A 20,455-nucleotide genomic window follows, 5' to 3' on the forward strand; every position below is an offset into this window, starting at 1 on the left:
GAGAGGAAAAGAGTAATAGAGAGAGAGAAAGAGAAAGAGGTCTTTATGTCTTTGAAAATAAAAAAAAATGGAAAGGTCCAAGTGACAATCGCACTTAGTTTCCTCTCACTCATTTGGTGTTTTAATTAGTGTCACTTATTCACTGTTACCTCGGTTTCTTAGTATGTGTGAATGATATTTTGACACAACCCGAAAGGATTTCTCCCTGTCTTCTCTTTTTCTACATAAGGGGACGGAAAGGGGGGTGGGGGATCGCCGATTAAGTGAAGCGGCCTTGCTGTGGATGTACTATGTCTTGCTGCATTGCGTCTGACCCTGGGCAGTGGGCGAGATGCAGGGATGACCCGCCAAGAAAAGAGGGAGGGAGGGGTGGTGAATGGGAGTGGAGTGGATGGGGATGAAGTGGGTGGGAGTGGATTTATGCCTTTGACTGTGGCTGCCTCCCTGGTAAGGAGGAAAAGCCCTTGGTATATGTACCTCGGTTGCTCTTGCTGGAAACCCAAGACCCCACAACGGCCGGCAATGGGCTCCAAATTCTCCCAGGAATTTGCCCAGAAAGAACATTGTACCGGTGTCTGTGTTAAATTGGACAAATCTAAGGAAATAGAGAACAGGTTTACCAACAGAGTGGTTACCGAGTGAAATAGACTCAGTAACCATATAGTGAGCGCTGAAACTATCGATTGTTTTAAGAGAAGATGAGATAACATCATGGATAAGATGACAGGTGGTAAGGGACATGGAGCTGCCTAGTGTAGGGCTTATGGTCTCCTGCAGTCTCTTCCATTCTTATGTCGAGATCAGACACTGGTCGATGGCCGATGTGGGATGCGACGCTTCTGTCATGTTTTCTTTAACAGAACATAAGAATAGAGGAGACTCAAAGAGACCATAAGGCCTACACTAGGCAGTTCCATGCCCCTTACCATCTGTCATCCCATTCATAAAGTTATTTTATCTTCTCTTTAAAACAACCAATTGTTTCACCGCTCACTACATTGTTACTAAAGTGACTTGTAAACTACTAATCTACTTGCCCAGTGTGAACGAAAATTTTTAAATTTGCCTTCAAACTACTTGCTGGGTAAGTTAACTTGCAGCTAGCCCTAGTGACTGCTAAATTAGCCCTGTGTCAACGAGTCTCTAGCAGCAGTCAAGAAACTAGCCCAACTTTAGCCAGAATAAAAATGTTAAAGACGCCGCTGCAAGAAAAAGGGATGAAATCTTCTCGGAAAATTTCTTCCAAAATTGTTTGTTTGTCTGTTAGTTAACTATTTTTTTTTCTTTTATTCATTTATTTATTAATTTATCTGTATTTCTATTTATCTATTTGTTCTGCTTATGTCCATTCCACTTGTATAGTCGCCTCCTTACTTTTGTTTCTTTGCATAGACAAGACGAACACCGTGGCATCATCGTCGGGAAGGAAGATGAAGAGGGTGAGCGCGCCGTCTACACCAGAGACGTCGAAGTTGACCAGATGTCCGTCGCCCAGTTCGACGTAAGTCGGATCTTCCTTTCATTCTGTTTAACGCCGCGAACTCCTATTATCAGGAGGCTAGGACGGTGCCCCTTACAGAGGACGTTGTAGTGTGGAATGTAATGAACCATGTCCTTGATCCAACTCGCTGGCGGCAAGGTTCGAACTGACGTCACCTCGACCTCCGTTGCAAGTAGCGACGCTCTAAACCGCTCGGCCAACGAGGATCCATATGACCTAATGTGATTCGGGTTAACGTCGCGAACTTCCCCTATCAGGAAGTTAGGACAGTGCCCCTTATAGAGGACTTTATAGCATGGAATTTAATCAACCATGCCTTTGGTCCAACTCGCTGGCGGCAGGGTTAGAACTGCCGTTACCTCAACCTCCGCCGCAAGTCCTGGAAGAAGAAATATAAGATTATGATTGTCAACTCTGTATTAAAGGAAAGGATTTCTCTTCATAAAAATTATTATTATTATTATTGTTATTATTATTATCATTATTATTATTATCATTATTATTATTATCATTATTATTATTATTATTATTATTATTATTATTATTATTATTATTATTATTATTATCATTATTATTATTATTATTATTATTATTATTATTATTATTATTATTATTATTATCATTATTATTATCATTATCATTATCATTATCATTATCATTATCATTATCATTATCATTATCATTATTAGTTAATGTTATTATAATTATTATTGTTGCTATTACTGTTGTTATTGCATATATATATAAATATATATATATACATTATATATATATATATAATATATATATATATATACATTATATATATATATATATATATATATATATATATATATATATATATATATGTAATAAAATATAAAACCACTTGGAAAATAAAATGAAAGGTGACCGAACGTTTTCGTCTATTCAAGACATTTTCAAGGTATAGAGTAAGGTGATATTGACGTTATATATATATGCACAAGAAACACTAGGGGGAAATTAGGACAGGTCCATTGTGACCTCATTATCTCAGCACGGCCGAGCGTATGACCCGGCTACTGTCAACAATTATATTTGTTACAAAGTTATCTAATTTATACATTCCCATACTCACATTCATGGGAATGTATAAATTAGAGAACTTTGTAACAAATAAAATTGTTGACAGTAGCCGGTTCATATGCTCGGCCGTGCTGAGATAATGAGGTCACAATGGATCTGTCCTAATTTCCCCCCTAGTGTTTCTTGTGCATATATATATATGTGTATATATATATATATATATATATATATATGTATATATATGTGTATATATATATGTATATATATATATATAACGTCACTACCCCTACTATGTACCTTGAAAATATCTTGAATAGACGAAAACGTTCGGTCACCTTTCATTTTATTTTCCAAGTGGTTTTATTACACATTTTGTGAATCACGTGTTTTTGTGATTTATTTGCATATGTATATATATATATATATATACATATATATACATATATATATATATATATATATATATATATATTACTTTGTGGGGTTTGAGAGAAAAATGAAGAGGAAGCACAGGAATTTTGAGAATTCATAAAGGAGGAATGGAATGAAAAAGGTTAAAAACAACTATAGACCATATATTACTGATTATATACCGTCTTCACAACGGGCAGAGCTCACAGAAATCCTTGGAGGCCAGCTAAAGGGTGTCGTCTCCGTCTTCTTCCAAGGGCGTTCTCCTCATTGAAAATAGCTTTGCATGAGATATGGTTACTTATGTCAGAGCGGTTTGGAGGGAAGAGGAACCCAGTATATCGGAGTTGTTCACGTAAAGCAGCAAATCAAATACAGTTTCCCGGTGTGCTTGTCGGTTGTATAGTTTAGTTTATTGGCCAAATTATAGTATACAACATAATACATTATACAACTTTCTTAGAAATAATATGCTCCAGTATAAAAGTCAATTTACAGTACAAACTATACTCGTACACACATTGCTTCTTCAAAATAGAAACCCTCTATAAGTTACAATATATATATATATATATATATATATATATATATATATATATATATATATATACACTTTCGTCACAGCTACTGTTACACGCCTAAATATGTTAATAGGTACGTGGCATGGGAGGAACAAGGCGCGTCTCGGACGTGCAGTTCCTGTCCCAGGTACACATGAAGACAGTATTAGGAACTTATACTTACTGTATCCCATGAATGATGTTGGCCTTTTTGTGGTTGCAAGTGAAGGGGAGAATGAAACCCCGTTTCTAACCAGCTAAACTGTATTCACTTGAAACGATATCTGTGGGACCTTCATTTTGGAGAGTTCGTAGTTACAGACTGACTGCCCTTGGCTGGCCAAGCTAGGTCACCAAATTCCTGTCCTGAGGTTGTCATAGCTTAGTTCAGGTGAGGGGTGTCTTTATCAAAAGTACACTGTTTTGCTTGTTGAAGCTTTTTTCAAGTACGTTGACACAGAATACGACCTCTGATTTATTTATGCATCCCAGAATGGATGAGGAAGGGACATTAGGACAGGGTATCCCACGGGACACCACTTAAAATCTTTCTAGCTACAGGAATTAAATTAATCAAAGGGGGTGCAATATTAAACATGTCTCTGATTTGTTCTATAGTGTTTGAAGTCTGGATGTTTTCTCTTCCCGTCATTTCCAGATCAAGGTGGGCTGCGGGGACACGACGATGAAGGAGCATAACGTCAGCTTCGAGTACAGCACCGACCGCGGAGTGACGTGGAGAACGCTGATCACGCCCTCAGAGTCTCACCGGCCGACCAGCCCGGACTGTTTGCATGACATCACCACGCCCACCGTCTATTACCCAAATGCCCTCAAGGACTGGACGCGTGTCACGATACCTCTCGACCACGTGCATCTCTGCGGGTACAGTTTCTATTTTCTTTTGCTTACCTATTTTTTCTTTAACTTGTGCTGCTCTAGTGTCGTGATCGGAAACATGCTGGTCTCACATTTGCTTAGTTGTGGGGGTCACGAACTTCTCTCCAATTCCCACCAGTAATTGAAGTTAGTTACTCCAACAGTCTCTCAAGCGTATAGAGCAAAGGTGACGGCTTTGGGCCGCAGCTACGCGCCTCATGGAGTAGGCTCCTCACCTTCTTCTTCTTCTTCTTCTTCTTCTTCTTCTTCTTCTTCTTCTTCTTCTTCTTCTTCTTCTTCTTCTTCTTCTTCTTCTTCTTCTTCTTCTTTTTCTTCTTCTTCTTCTTCTTCTTCTTCTTCTTCTTCTTCTTCTTCTTCTTCTTCTTCTTTTTCTTCTTCTTCTTCTTCTTTTTCTTCTTCTTCTTCTTCGCCTTCTTCTTCGCCTTCTTCTTCTTCTCTTTTTTCTTCTTCTTCTTCGCCTTCTTCTTCTTCTTCTTCTTCATACCTCAACCTTGAGACCCTGACTCAGCTCACGTGTGAATCTTGTAACCCCGTTTGATGATTGTTGTGGTTACATGAGGTGGACTTAATGCGGCCAAAATAAACTTCAAAACCGGAGTTTCTTCTATTTTATTACAAAGTGATCTGGTTTGATATTAACAAACTATATATGGGCCCTTTGGGCAAAATATATTAAGTGCCGGGCCTTGACCTCGGGCACACCTTTGGCTGGCAGGCTCTCAACCTGCTCAGCTCTCTTCCTTGGTTACATTATCGTCGGTTAATATAGGGGGTTAGTGGGTTGTCGTAGGTAAAGGTGTTAGTTTGGCTATTCTATGCATTGGGGTCAGTTCCATACCAGTTAGTCGTATGGTTGGTGGGTATGGTTAGATATTTATATATGTATTAGCTTATGGTAATATAATAGGGATAGGTATAATAAAGGGGGTTTCTCTGGTGACATTTGGCATCTATATCTTGCTTGTCTGAATTCTGCTGCGTTAGGTTTTCTGTGATAAGGTGGTTGTTCTGGGAAAGCAAGGTCAGCAAGAGGGGGAGGTAGTGCCATGTCGCAAGCATGTGGATCACGTGTGTGGTATAGTTACAATCTAACTCGAGGGCCTTTGCTCATTTGCAGGACGGTGCGGTTCCGCTGGTGGCAAGGCCGTTACGAAGCAAGAGAGGAAGGCGTTCCTTGGGGCATTGACAATGTATACATTGGCCCCGCGTGTCCACGACACTGTCTAGGACATGGCTATTGCATTAACGGCGATAGCTGCATTTGCGACGAAAATTACGATGAGGAATTCTGTACTTTCGTCACGTCCAATCCTAAAGTTCTCAAGGATGGATTTGAAGGTAAGAATAGAGTTATTGTTGTTGTAGTTCCCTAGACTGTTTAGCTGAGGAACGCCATGGCATGAACGGGGTTTCCTACAAATCCTTTATAGAGAATATGATGTGTTATTGGTGTGCGTAATTGTGTACAATGCAGTCGTCTATAATGTGTTGTATAGTATGGGGTGAAGTGTTACATCCTGGACAGTTATCTGTGATGTGGTCATCCAGCCTCTTCTGGTAACTTAGAAGGGCTGGATGATGGCTGCACCGCGTCCTGGCCAGATGGACTTTGTTCTTTTAGGGCAGCATTTCTTAACCTGGGGTGCTAGCACCCCCTGGGGGTGCTGAAATCAATTTCAGGGGGTGCTGGGGAAGGTCACATACGTCTTTATTTTATCTTTATAGTAACCAGGTGTTAGCCAATGGTAGGGGGTGCTGGACTGTTTAGGCCTGACCAAAAGGGGTGCTGAGGTCGAAAAAGGTTAAGAAACGCTGTTTTAGGGAGAGAGAACTCAGAAGAATGGATATCAGGGGGTCGGGCATGCAGCAATGTATTGTCTTTCAGTTTGTTGATGGATCAGTAAGCAATATGATTGTTATGAAGTGATTATGATAAAGATGAGGAGCACACCATCTGTGTAGATCCAGAAAGGGGAGCGAATTTTGTGATTTTCTAGAATGTAAACTAAAGATATTTTGCAGGTGCTGCCGATGACGAAAGCTTTCTCAGAGCATCAGGTGCAGAAGTGTCAAAGTACTGTGGTGTCCTGACAGGAGACGCTCTGGTCTTCAATCGAGAAGGAGAGAGGATGCTTGTCACAAGAGATCTCAACCTCGAATTTGGAGGGTGAGGAAAAATGGTTATTCAAGTAGCACAAGTTCTTGCAGATTTCAGTTTGTCACAAAAATGTATGTATTGTCAGAGAATTTGATTCTCTCAATCTACTTTTCAGTCACTCATGAAAGAGAGTAATGTCAAGTTCAGAATCTGATTCTTCAAGTAACACAACAAGTTCTCGCATTTTCCTAGAGCCCTTACATGCCTAAGTGCCGTCCCGGGGAAAGTTCTCAGTGATGCCCCCCCCTCCCCCATCACCACTTCCCATCTCCACCATCCCTTGCAGCCTGTTTTAGCCATTGGCTTGCGAAATAATCAAACGGATTTTAAAAATTGTATTTAATGTCCCTATTGCAGAAAGGATACGGGAACAATATTTCATATTCTGTCGATTCTAACACAAAATTCGTATATTACGGTAAAATATTCAGGGCTCCTTTGACCTTTTTATTATAATTATTTTGTCAGCCTTATGGGCGGCATGTCCAGACTAGAATTGCCGCCCCCGCCCTAATTGTGCCGCCCCAGGGCATATGCCTCCCCTGCCTCCTATGTGAGGGCCCTGTATTTTCCAGTTTGTCACAAAAATATATGTTTTGTCAGAGGATCTGAGTCTTCTAGTGTTCTTTTCGGTGCCATGAAAGATACAAATATCAAGTTCAGGATCTGATTTTTCAAGTTGTAGGATAAGTTGTATTTTTCAATCTACCATGAAAAGAGGGTTTGTCATATTAATCTTAGGACCTGATTTTTCAAGTGGTTTTTACACCTGTGATTTTATCATTAAGTCCTCTTGTTTTAATCTGCATTTTACGTTTACTTACTGAACAGTGGAGAGAAAGTTGTCTTGATCCCTTTCTTACATCTGTAACCATAGTCTTTACCTACTTTTTATTGTCATAATTTTACTGTGGGAGCCTGGACCAAAGGGAAGAAACAAAAAAGACATGAAAAATGGAAAATATATACTTGTTATAGAAATGAATATGTACAAGCGTGCAGAGAGGAAAAGAGGAAATATAAAAAAGATGTCATAGAAAAATGTAAAGATCAACCAAAATTATTTTACAGATTTGTAAACAACAAACTAAAAAACAAACAAGAATAAGAGAAATTAAGACAAGGAGGAGTTGAATACACAGAGGAAATAGAAATGGCGGAAATTATGAAAAAGCATTTTAAATCAGTGTTTACAAGGGAGAACATACAACCTGAAGAGATCGAATGGAAAGAGAAAGTCCCCCTATGAAAGAAATAGAAGTAACAAAGAATGAAATAATGAAACACTTGAGTAATCTTGATGTCAAAAAATCGCATGAACCAGATGAAATAGCAAACTGGATTTTGAAAGAATGCAGGAATGAACTGGCAGACAAAATACATAGTATAATAAACAGTTCCTTGAAAGAAGGAAAAGTTCCAGAAAATTGGAAAAAAGCAAATATAGTACCACCAGTCTCTCTAACAAGTACAATAGCAAAAATTTGTGAAAGAATTGTCAAAAGTAGATGGGTAAAATATTTAGAAAAAAAGTGCTAAATCCAAGGCAATTTGGATTCAGACAAGGACGATCATGCGTCACCAATTTAATATGTTTCTATTCAAGGCTAATAGATATAATACAAGGAAGAGATGGATGGGCTGATTGTGCATTTCTAGACCTAAAAAAAGCTTTTGACAAAGTACCACATAAGAAGTTGCTTAAGAAATTAGAAACTGAATTATTATTTACTATTTACCTGTATGTTTATTATTTAACTATACCTATGCATTTATTTATGTATTTTATTTGTTATTTACATTATTATAGATTTTATTTATTGTTTTATTATTAATAGGATTTTTTTCGCATCCGACCTAGATATGGATCAAAAGGTCTCCTGTCGGCATTCTCCGCCTTTGTAATCTTTTTCATACAGGACAAACTGCTTAAATGGATGGAAGACTTTTTGCAAGAAAGAAAAATGAGAGTAGTGATAAGAGACAAGCACTCAAATTGGGATGAAGTAATAAGTGGTGTTCCACAAGGAACAGTTCTGGCCCCAATAATGTTTGCTATATATGTTAATGATATGGATGAAGAAATTGAAAGTTATATGAGCTTCTTTGCAGATGATGCAAAACTGTTAAAAAAAGTGAACACGGAAGAAGATTGTGAATCACTACAGAGTGATCTAAATAAAGTGTGGGAATGGAGTAGGAAGTGGGAGATGGAGTTCAATGCTAAAAAGTGTAGTACAATGGAATTTGGAAAAAGCAAAAACAGAATAACAGGATCATATAAACTGGGAGAAGAAAGTATAAAATGTTGAAAATGAGAAGGACCTGGGAGTCATTGTTATGAATAATATGTCACCTGAGAAACAAATAGATAAGATTTTTGGTGAAACTTATAATTTAATAAGAACAATCAAAGTGGCATTTACATACCTGGATGAAGAAATGGTGAAGAAAATACTAATGACTCTGATAAGACCAAGATTGGAATATGCAGCAACGATGTGGTCACCAAGTACAAAAAAATGTATAACAAAAACTTGAAAGAATACAAAGAGCAATTACAAAATTGGCACCAACACTCTCAAAACTATCATATGAAGAGAGACTAGCAAAACTTGAGCTACAGACACTAGAGCAAAGAAGAGAGAGAGGAGATTTGATAGCTATTTATAGAATCATGAAAGGCATAGAAATTATTGATAGAGAGGATCTAATAAAATGGGATAATAGAAATACAAGAGGACACGGAAAGAAAATCAAGAAAGACAGCTATAGAAGAGATCTGAAAAAGAACAGCTTTCCTCACAGAGTAATAGACAGTTGGAACAAGTTAGATGAGAAAGTGGTGTGTGCAAAAACAATATATGAATTTAAAAATAGTTTAGATAAAATGAGATATGAAGACGGGACATCACGAGCATAGCTCCCCTTCCCGTAAAATACAACTAGGTAAATACAACTAGGTAAATACACACACACACAGTGAAGAGAGACTAGCAAAACTTGAGCTACAGACACTAGCGCAAAGAAGAGAGAGAGGAGATTTGATAACTATTTACAGAATCATGAAAGGCATAGAAATTATTGATGGAGAGGATCTAATAAAATGGGATGATAGAAATACAAGAGGACACGGAAAGAAAATAAAAAAGACAGCTATAGAAGAGATATGAAAAAGAACAGCTTTCCTCACAGAGTAATATACATTTGGAACAAGTTAGATGAGAAAGTGGTGTGTGCAAAAACAATACATGAAATTAAAAATAGTTTAGATAAAATTGTTTCTATGGATTTAATGAGGGAAGAGATGACAACCTCCCTCGATTAGCAAGTCTAGAGGAAAACTAACAAAAATGAACGAATCGTGGGAGGTTAGGTTCAGCCAATTCGCACTAATTACACAAAGATTTGATAAATTAGAAAAACTAAAGAAGGAGAACCTAAACCTAAATAAAGAAATACATACATATACCAAGGCTTTTTTCCCCTTACAAGGGAGGTAGCTAAAAAGGAAAAGGCATAAAATCATTCCCACCCATTGCATCCCTGAATACACTCCACACCCCTCCACCCTCCCTCTCATCTTAGCACATCCTAGATGACGGGTCATCCCTGCACCTTGTCCACTGCCCTGGGTCATAGGCAGTGTCGCAAGACACAGCACATCCACAGCAAGGCCGCTTCATCAAATCGGCGACCTCCCCCCCCCATGCATAAAGGAGAAGACGGGGAGAAATCCCGTCGGGCGGCGTCAAAATTTGCTCACACATACTACCTCACCCCCCATCCCCCCGCCCATTCCACCTCATGCATCACAACATCATCCATATACAACCATTCTCCATTCACCCCTATCTTCTGTTCTCTCCCGTCCTTCCTCAACAGACATTCCCCTCTTCCCCAAAGCCCCCTTCACCCCATCCATCCACCCCACCCATCCACCTCATCCTAGATAAGAATGAGGAATTAAAAGAGGAATAATAAAGAGAATAAAGAGTCCATAGCAAAAGAGGTACAGGGTTGGAGAAAAGTCCAAGAGAACAACAAAATTGAATTTATAGATATAGTGAAACAATAGAAGAAAGATCACACTAAGGACACAGTTATTAAAGTGATGAGAGAGAAGGAGAATATAGTAAGAGACTTGGCAGATAAAAAGAAATGTATAATTATATTAGGAATGGAAGAGAAGCATAATCCAAATAGGACTACAGGAGTAAGAGATAAGAAAGAAAAAGTAACAAGGTATTAAAATATTTCAAGTAACTGAACAGGAAATAGGGAAAGAAATTGAAGAAATATAGGCTAGGGAAATACAGTATGGAGAAGACCAGCAGAGAATGTCTTATCAAAAGCAGGGAAACTAGCAGAAAGTGATCAGTACAAACAGGTATGGATAAAGAGATGAATGAAGAGGAAAGAGAGAAAGAGAGAAAAAATCGAAGATAAGAAAAAAAAAGGGAAGAGAAAATATTCAGACAAAGAGAAATTCTATTGGAGAATAGAGGATATGAAAGTGAGGAAATGGTTCATAGGAGAAAAAGACAGAAGGGAAACAGAAAACAGGATGGAGGTAACAGAAAATTAAAAGTGTCCTTCACAAACATAGATGGATTAATAACAGCCTTGAATGAACTAAATGGTTACCTTAAGGAAAAAGAACCGGACATTATGGGAATTGTGGAAACAAAATTGAAAGGTCCATTACCACCCAACAGTGTAGGACATGGTGTATATAATTATTGGATTAGAAACAGAGAAGTAAAACAAGGGGGTAGAGTTATGTTCCTGACTAAGAATGTGATTGATATTACATATGGAAAGAATAGAGTGGAGATGATTACGATGGAAGTAGAGGACAGGGACAAGAAGAGCAGGAAGTTTGTGGTAAATTATGTGCCTCCTAAAAGAAAGACCACAAGAATATGTTAGAAGACACAAAGATAACACTAAATAAGATAATGGAACATGGAGGAAGAATAGTTACAATGGGTGGCTTTAATTGTAAAGAAATCTGCTGGGAAGAGATGACAGTGAAGGGTGGAGGTGACCTATGAAAAAATGTACTACTTGATATGATTATAGAACATACAATGACATAATGGATACAAGAGGATACTAGTTATAGAAATGAGAAAGAGCCATCGAGACTAGACCTAATAATCACAGCAGAACCTGAAATAGTGGATAAGATTGAATATAAGACACCACTAACTAAAAGTGACCACATATTAGTTGAACTGGAACTAAATGAAGAAAAATGATATGGTTTAACGTCACACACTCCCCCCTATCGGGAGGCTAGGACGGTGCCCATCACAGAGGGCTTTGTAGCGCGGAATTTAATTAACCATGCCCTTGCTTCATCTTTGCTGGTGGCAGGATTCGAACCGCCCTCACCTCGACGAACAATATAGAAAGAGAAGAATGATGTATGGAAAAATAAGTTTTTATAAAATGAGAGAATTTTTTTTTTTCAAAAAGAAGACTGGGAAAGGATATACAAAGAGGAAACAACAGTAGAAGAGAAATGACAATTTTTGACAAAAAATTATTAGGAAGGAGTGGAAAAGTATGTTCCAAGACAAAAACAAGAAAAAGAATATGTAAAGTGTTGGTACAACAAAATATGTAGCGAATTAAAAGATAAAAGGGATAAAGCTTGGATAAAATGGTGGAAAGACAAAAAACCCGAAAAATGGAAAATATATACTGGTTATAGAAATTAATATGCACAAGTGCGCAGAAACGAAAAGAGAAAATACGAAAAGGATGTCATAGAAAAAATTAAAGATCAACCAAAACTATTTTATAGATTTGTAAACAACAAATTGAAAAACAAACAAGAATTAGTGAAACTACGGCAAGGAGGAATAGAATACACAGAGGAAATAGAAATGGCAGAAATTATGAACAAGCATTTCAAATCAGTGTTTACGAGAGAGAATACACAACTTAGAGATGTCGAGTAGGAGGGGAAAGTCCCCCCCTATGAAAGAGATAGAAGTAACAAGGAATGAAATAATGAATCACTTGAGTAATCTCGATGTTAGAAAATCGCATGGTCCAGATGAAACGGCAAACTGGATTTTGAGAGAATGCAGGAACGAACTAACAGACAAAATACATAGTCTAATAAGCAGTTCATTGAACAACGGAAAAGTTTCAGAAGATTGGAAAAGAGCAAATATAGTACCAATATATAAGGGGGGAAACAAAAAAGAACCTACAAACTATAGACCGGTCTCTCTTACAGGGACGGTAACTAAATTTTGTGAAAGAATGGTCAAAATTAGATGGGTAAAGCATTTGGAAAACAACAACAACAACAATGTACTAAATCCGAGGCAGTTTGGATTTAGACAAGGAAGATCATGCGTCACAAACTTGATGTGTTTCTATTCAAGACTAAAAGATCTGAAAAAAGCTTTTGATAAGGTGCCACATAAGAAATTGTTAAAGAAATTAGAAACTGCAAGAGGAATACAGGGCAAACTACTTAATTGGATGGAAGACTTCTTGCATGAAAAGGAAAATGAGTAGTGATAAGAGACAAATATTCCAGTTGGGATGAGGTGATTAGTAGAGTTCCACAAGGAACAGTTTTGGCCCCAATAATGTTTGCTATATATGTTAATGATATGGATGAAGAAATTGAAAGTTCTATGAGCTTCTTCGCAGACGATGCAAAAATGTTGAAAAAAGTGAACACCGAAGATTGTGAGTCGCTACAGAGTGATCTCAATAAAGTATGGGGATGGAGTAGGAAGTGGGAGACGGAATTCAACATTAAGAAGTGTAGTATAATGGAATTTGGAGGGAGCAAAAAAGAGAATAGTGGGATCATATACATTGGGAGAGGAAGAAATTAAAAAATTGGAAAATGAGAAGGACGTAGGAGTCATTCTTATGAATAATCTATCCCCTGAGAAACATATAAACAAATCTTTTGAAGGAACTTATAATCTAATAAGATCAATCAAAGTGGCATTTACATAACTGGACGAAGAAATGGTGAAGAAAATACTAGTCACTTTGACAAGACCAAAATTGCAGTATGCAGCGACGACGTGGTTACCAAGTACAAAAAAATGTATAACAAAACTTGAAATACAAAGAGCAATTACGAAATTGACACCAACGCTCTCAGAACTATCATATGAGGAGAGGCTGGTAAAACTAGAGCTACAGATATTGGAGCAAAGAAGAGAGAGAGGAGACTTGATAACTATTTATAGAATCATGAAAAGCATGGAAATTATTGATAGGGAGGATCTAATAAAATGGGATGGTTGAGATACAAGAGGACATAGAAAGAAAATCAAGAAAGACAATTATAGAAGGAACCTGAAAAAGAACAGCTTTCCCCACAGGATAATAGACGTTTGGAACAGGTTAGATGAGAATGTGGTGTATGCAAAAACGATACACGAGTTAGGGCGTCGTTACTTGCGGCGAAGGTCGAGGGGAAGGCGGTTCAAATCCTGCCACTGACGAAGTTGAACCAAGGGCATGGTTCATTAAATTCCATGCTACAAAGTCCTCTGTGAGGGGGCACTGTCCTAGCCTTCCGATAGGGGGGAGTTTGTGACGTTAAACCATATCATCATCATCATCATCATCATCATCATCAATTACAACTAGGTAAATACACACACACACACACACACACACACACACACACACACACACACACACACACACACACACACACACACACACACACACACACACACACACACACACACACAGACAAACATATAAATGAATTAGTCGGAGAAATATACAATTTGTTGAGATCAATAAAGGTGGCCTTTCAATACCTGGATAAGGAGATGATTAAAAGAATATTACAAACGCTGATAAAGCCAAAACTGGAATATACAGCGCTGATATGGTCACCCAGTACAAAAAAGAATATAAGAAAATTAGAAAGAATACAAAGAGCAACGATAAAGATGCCCCCAACGCTTTCAAACCTGACATATGAACAAAGACTGGCCGTCCTGGGATTGCCGACCCTGGAACAAAGAAGAGAATGAGGGGACCTACTATTCATCTACAGAATTATGAAAGGAAAAGAACGCCTTGATAGAGAGGACTTATTAAAGTGGGACAGAGGAAAAACAAGAGGATATGTAATGAAACTCAAAAAGGATAATTACAGAAGAGACCTGAAAAAGAACAGCTTCCCACACAGAATAATAGATAAATGGAACAAATTGGATGAAAAAATAGTGTGCAAACACAATTCAAGAATTTAACAAACTTGATCTTGCGAGGTACAAAAACGGGTCACCATGAGCATAGGACAAAAACGGGTCACCATGAGCATAGCTCCCCTTCCCATATAATACAACTAGGTAAATATATGAATCCACATACCCATAGCATTGACACTCCACATGCACTGCATGGTTCTTTTCACGATCCTGTGGACTTAATATGATGTTAATGACTGACTTGCAATTCTTACCCTTAAAATTACATTACCCCTCACACACCAGGCAGCAGACCTTTTATTATGTCTGCCACCTTACATCAGGTTCCTTTATCACGCCTTCTCAGCAACAAATGCTATCTTGCTAAACTTGAACTGCATCGGGCGCTCTTTGATGACATTGTGTTACTGTAGGCGAGTGGTCCCAAAAATGTATCTCAGCGGCGCCATGGCGCCCTCAGAACTCTTATCATAACACCTGTGAGGGTTCACCAGAGAAATAGATTTTTATTTTTGCTAATGTTTCATTTGTCAATTCTAACTTTTATTTCATGTTATTTATTTCATATTTATATCTATTATCATCATTATATCTTATCAGATTCAATATTGTTCCTTATTATTCTATCTAGTTTATATTTATTTTTATTATCATGATCAATTTCATTATACTTATCATCATCTATTGTTTTATCTATTCTATATCTACAGTATGCTAATCAATATCATTATCTGTTTTATTACATTTATTATTATCATTATCTATTTTATCATATTATTATTATCTATTATTCTATTTATCTTATGTTTATATATATATATATACATATACATATATATATATATATATATATATATATATATATATATATATATATATATATATATATATACACTGTATATTCTATGGTGCCCACCACTTTACAAAGAGGAAAGTGTCTAGAACCTTACAAAAGTCTGGTGAACACTACCGTAGAATGAAACACAAACCTGTCTTCTTGGTCGCTCTCCAGTTATGTTCAGTTTTACCTGCGGATGAGCTGCGGCAAGTCACCGCTGGAGACCCACCCGCCTATAGTGCTCCTTCAGTACTCGACAGACGGTGGGATTTCCTGGGTGCTCCTCGAGGAACTAGGGATCCACTCGGGTACTCCTGGGGGACGCCCTTACACGCGACACATCACCATTGAACTCCCAGGTAAGGTTAATTTCCACAGGTTTCCCATAAAAGATAACATTATTGATACCATTACCATTGGCATTGGGCCCTGTGGTAGCCCAAAGGACATTTTGTCGAACTCATGAACAGGCGGTCATGAGTACCATTCATGGGACTCGCTGTGAGCTTTGGCGTGTTGGTTCCTGACAGCCCTGGCCAGGAGGGGAGGCGATCCAACATTGGGCTAAAATAACCAGCAGCATACCGCTTTTAGAATGGGATAGTGAGTTTTATTAGTGTTATTATAAGGACTATTCTTCTTCTTCTTATCATTATTATTGATATTGTTATTATCATTGGTACTTTTATTGCCATAATAATCATTCTTCATTGAGTTAGGTTCACTCATCCACAAGTGTAGACTATTCATTTGCTATCCCTATTTCTATGTACTTCACCTTGGTGATACTTCTCTAGCTAATGTTTAGACCAGTTGTTTTCAATCTGGGGGCCATGAAGGGTCCCCAAAGGAGCCATAAAGGGCCCCCAAGGGAGCCATGACAAGAATTTAGGGGAATCATGGCCTGCTCTTACAAATTATACTTTTCTATATAATGTGAGAAGAATCTGAATATAACAAAGAACTTCCATCACTGCCCTAGCAGAAGATAATTATGACTGTCAACTATGTAATAGAAATAAGTCGTTCTCTTTATCAGACTTTTGTTATTATTATTATTAATATGGGATGGTATTATTAATAATATTGGGATGATTTGGACACATGGAACGAATGAGTGAAAAATGATTTGTAAAAGAGGTGTAGGAGGTAGAGATGGAAGAAGTGAACATGAGGGGGCGACCAAGAATGAGATGGATGGATGGGGTAAAAAGGGCATTGGGAAAGAGGGAAATGTCTGTGGAGGAAGGAAGGGAGAAGACAGAAGTTAGAGGTGAATGGAGAATGGTTGTGTATGGATGACGTTGTGATGCATGGAAGGGAGCGGGCTGGGGATGGGGAGATGAGGGAGCATGTGTGAATGATATTTTGACACAGCCCGGAGTGATTTCTCACAGTCTTCTCTTTTTCTGCATGAGGGGACAGAGAAGGGGGTTCACTGATTAAATGAAGCAGCCTTGCTATGGATGTGTTGTGTCTTACTACATTGCTTCTGACACAGGGCAGTGGGCGATATACAGGGATGACCTGTCATCCAGGAGGAGCCAAGATAAGATGGAGGGAGTGGGAGAATTGGAGTGGAATATGTGGGGATGGAACAGGTGAGATTGGATTTTATGCCTCTGTTTTTTGGCTACGTCCCATGTAAGGGGGAAAAAGCAATTGGTATATGTATGTATTGTTAATATATATATATATATATATATATATATATATATATATATGTGTGTGTGTGTGTGTGTGTGTGTGTGTGTGTGTGTAATATACATGTATGTATATCTATATATACATATATACATATATATATATTACGTATAATATATATATATATATATATACATACATACATACATACATACATATACCAAAGGCTTTTTCCCCCTACACGGGGGGGGGGTAGCCAAAAAGAAAAAGGCATAGAAACCACTCCCACCTATTCCATTTCCTATATATTCCCGTCCACCCTCCTCCCTCCCTCTTATCTTGGCACCTCCTGGATGACGGGTCATCCTTGCATCCTGTCCACTGTCCTGGGTTAGAAGCAGTGTTGCAAGACACAGCACATTCACAGCAAGGCCGCTTCATAAATTCGGCGACCCCTTCGGGCTGCGTCAATTTTTTTTCTCGTACATACTTTCTCACCCCCTCATCCCCCACCCACTCCCCCTCATGCATCACAGCATCATCTATATACAACCCCTCTCCATTCACCCCTATCTTCTGTCCTCTCCCATCCTTCCTCCACAGAAATTCCTCTCTTTTGTAGTGCCCCTTTCACCCCATCCATCCATCTCATCCTATGGTGCCCCCTCATATTCACTCCTTCCACCTCTGCCTTCCATACTTCTTTTACTAACCTTTCTTCACTCATTCTTTCCATGTGTCCAAACCATCCTAATACTCTTTCATCAACCCTATCTCCCAGTTCCCTTTCCACCCCTGTTCTCCTCCTCACCTTCTCATTTCTCACTCTATCCAGACTAGTAATCCCTATCATACTTCTCAGACATTTAATCTCAAACACATTCAAACTCCTTCTCTCTTCCTTTCTCATGTTCCATGTTTCTGCCCCGTACAGTGCTGTTGGTACAACCACTCCTTCTTATAACCTCCTCTTAGCATCCATTCCCAAATGTCTATTTCTCATTGCACTTTTCAATCCACCAAGGCATTTACTCGCTTCTCTCAATCTACATTCTACCTCCACCCCCACTCCTTCCTTTCCTGTCACATTCGCACCCAAGTATCTAAAAATATCCAATTCCTCCAGTCTTTCACCCTTAATGCTCACTTCCAGCCTGCTGTCACTCTCCCCTTGTACATCTCATCACCTTACTTTACTTTTACCCACATTTATCTTCAGCTTACTTCTTTCACACACCTTCTCAAACACTGTCACTAACTTCCTCAATCCCTCCTCTTATCCTGCTACAAGCGCAGTGTCGTCAGCAAACAACAACTGGCTCACCTCCCACTTTTCTCCATTTTCTTTAATCATCTACAACCCCTGACCTACTACCCTTGCATTCACCTCTCGCACCACCCCATCCATATATAAATTGAACAGCCAGGGCGACATAACACATCCCTGACGAAGTCCCACCTTTACCTCAAACCATTCATATATATATATATATATATATATATATATATATATATATATGTATATAATATATATATATATGCATATATATATATATATATATATATATATATGTATATATATATATATATATATATATATATATATGATGAAGGTTGAAAAAGAAGTCACGGGTTTAGTTCCGAATCTTTTAGTTTATTCCTGACCGGTTTCACTCTATGCTTCTTCAGGAGAAACATAAGCAAAACCGGTCAGGAATAAACTCAAAAACTCGGAACTAGACCCGTGACTTCTTTTTCCACCTTCATCAACTTATCACAATGTCCCAACATATATATATACATATACATATGCATATATATAAATATATATATATATATATATACATATATATATATTTATATATATATATATATATATATATATATATATATATATATTACGTTTTCTGGTGGAGTAAAATGAAGGGAAGCCACACGAATGTTGAGAATGGAGAGGACCACTAGTTTAGACTGACATGAACACTCTTCCCTTGGGGTTTGCAATTGACATGATGTACGTTTTTCCCTGTGCATCCCTTCTTCCATTCAGACGCCACCCTAAGCAACGCCACGCGACTTCGATGGTGGGAACCCTCAGACGACGGGACCTTCTCCTCCCAGTGGGCCATCGACGAGGTATTTAAAAGATAAATATAATAAGAAATAAATGAAAGACAGTGCTTTTTTTATGAATGGCCTTTTGAATAAGAGTGAAAATGCCGAGTGAGCGGCACGGAAGGGGTAACTAAGTTTCTAATGTTATGTTTCCTGCAGGTGTACATCAGCAGCAAGGTCCTCGGGCTCCCCGCCTTCTCGGACAGCGGCTCCGGGGCCAACTACCTCCTCAGGCCCGGATCCACGACTTCCACGCTCTGCGATTCGGCGGACCTTCCAGCTGTCCACTTCTCCAGTGAGTAGTGGAAACACTTTGTGTAGATTTTTTTTTTTTTTCAATAATCAGGATAGATTCTTGAGATAGGGGGGGGTTAATAACCATGTAGCGATCACTGAAACAATTGATTGTTTTAAGAGAAGATGAGATAAGTTTATAGATAGGGATGACAGGTGGGACCTACCTAGTGTAGGCCTTATGGTATCTTGCAGTTGCCTCCATTCTTATGTTCTTATGTACAGGGATCGTTTTCTTGCAGGTAGTGATGGCCTCCGCTTTGCCGAGACCCCGGATGTCGTCCTCAGTGACCAGAGCTTCGTCCAAATCACGCTGGCCATGGGCTGCACGTCACCTCAGCAATGCTTCGGTTAGACATTCTCCCCACCCACCCTCTTCCTACACCCTACGCACACACACACGCGCGCGCGTACACACACACACACACACACACACACACACACACACACACACACACACACACACACACACACACACACACACACACACACACACACACACACACACACACACACACACACACACACACACATACACACACATATACACACACAGTATGACCTATAGATCGAAGCAGACTCGTATATGAGCTCTGAGCTCTCATCCGGAGGGTAATAGCTGCACAGTGCTATTCTTTTCGCGGACTGTAATTTCAATCTGCTTCCTGTTTGTCAAAGATATATATATATATACATATATATATATATATATATATATATATATATATATATAAATATATATATATATGTATATATATATATATA

General features: G+C 38.5%; 1 protein-coding gene across 2 annotated transcripts in view; it reads left to right on the forward strand.

Annotated features, from left to right (window-relative positions):
• Positions 1-20,455, forward strand: part of LOC143027596 (reelin-like) — a 181,808-nt gene that overhangs the window by 88,601 nt on the left and 72,752 nt on the right. For both annotated transcript variants that reach the window (XM_076188935.1, XM_076188936.1), the window contains exons 38-45: positions 1,393-1,501; positions 4,178-4,404; positions 5,537-5,757; positions 6,442-6,586; positions 15,812-15,996; positions 19,332-19,417; positions 19,556-19,691; positions 19,933-20,040. In XM_076188935.1, the coding sequence (XP_076045050.1) occupies positions 1,393-1,501; positions 4,178-4,404; positions 5,537-5,757; positions 6,442-6,586; positions 15,812-15,996; positions 19,332-19,417; positions 19,556-19,691; positions 19,933-20,040 (1,217 nt within the window). The remainder of the gene's footprint in view (positions 1-1,392; positions 1,502-4,177; positions 4,405-5,536; positions 5,758-6,441; positions 6,587-15,811; positions 15,997-19,331; positions 19,418-19,555; positions 19,692-19,932; positions 20,041-20,455) is intronic.

The sequence above is a fragment of the Oratosquilla oratoria genome, chromosome 8 (genome assembly GCF_046742065.1).
Source record: "Oratosquilla oratoria isolate Oo_2021 chromosome 8, ASM4674206v1, whole genome shotgun sequence".
NCBI classification, from domain to species: domain Eukaryota; kingdom Metazoa; phylum Arthropoda; class Malacostraca; order Stomatopoda; family Squillidae; genus Oratosquilla; species Oratosquilla oratoria.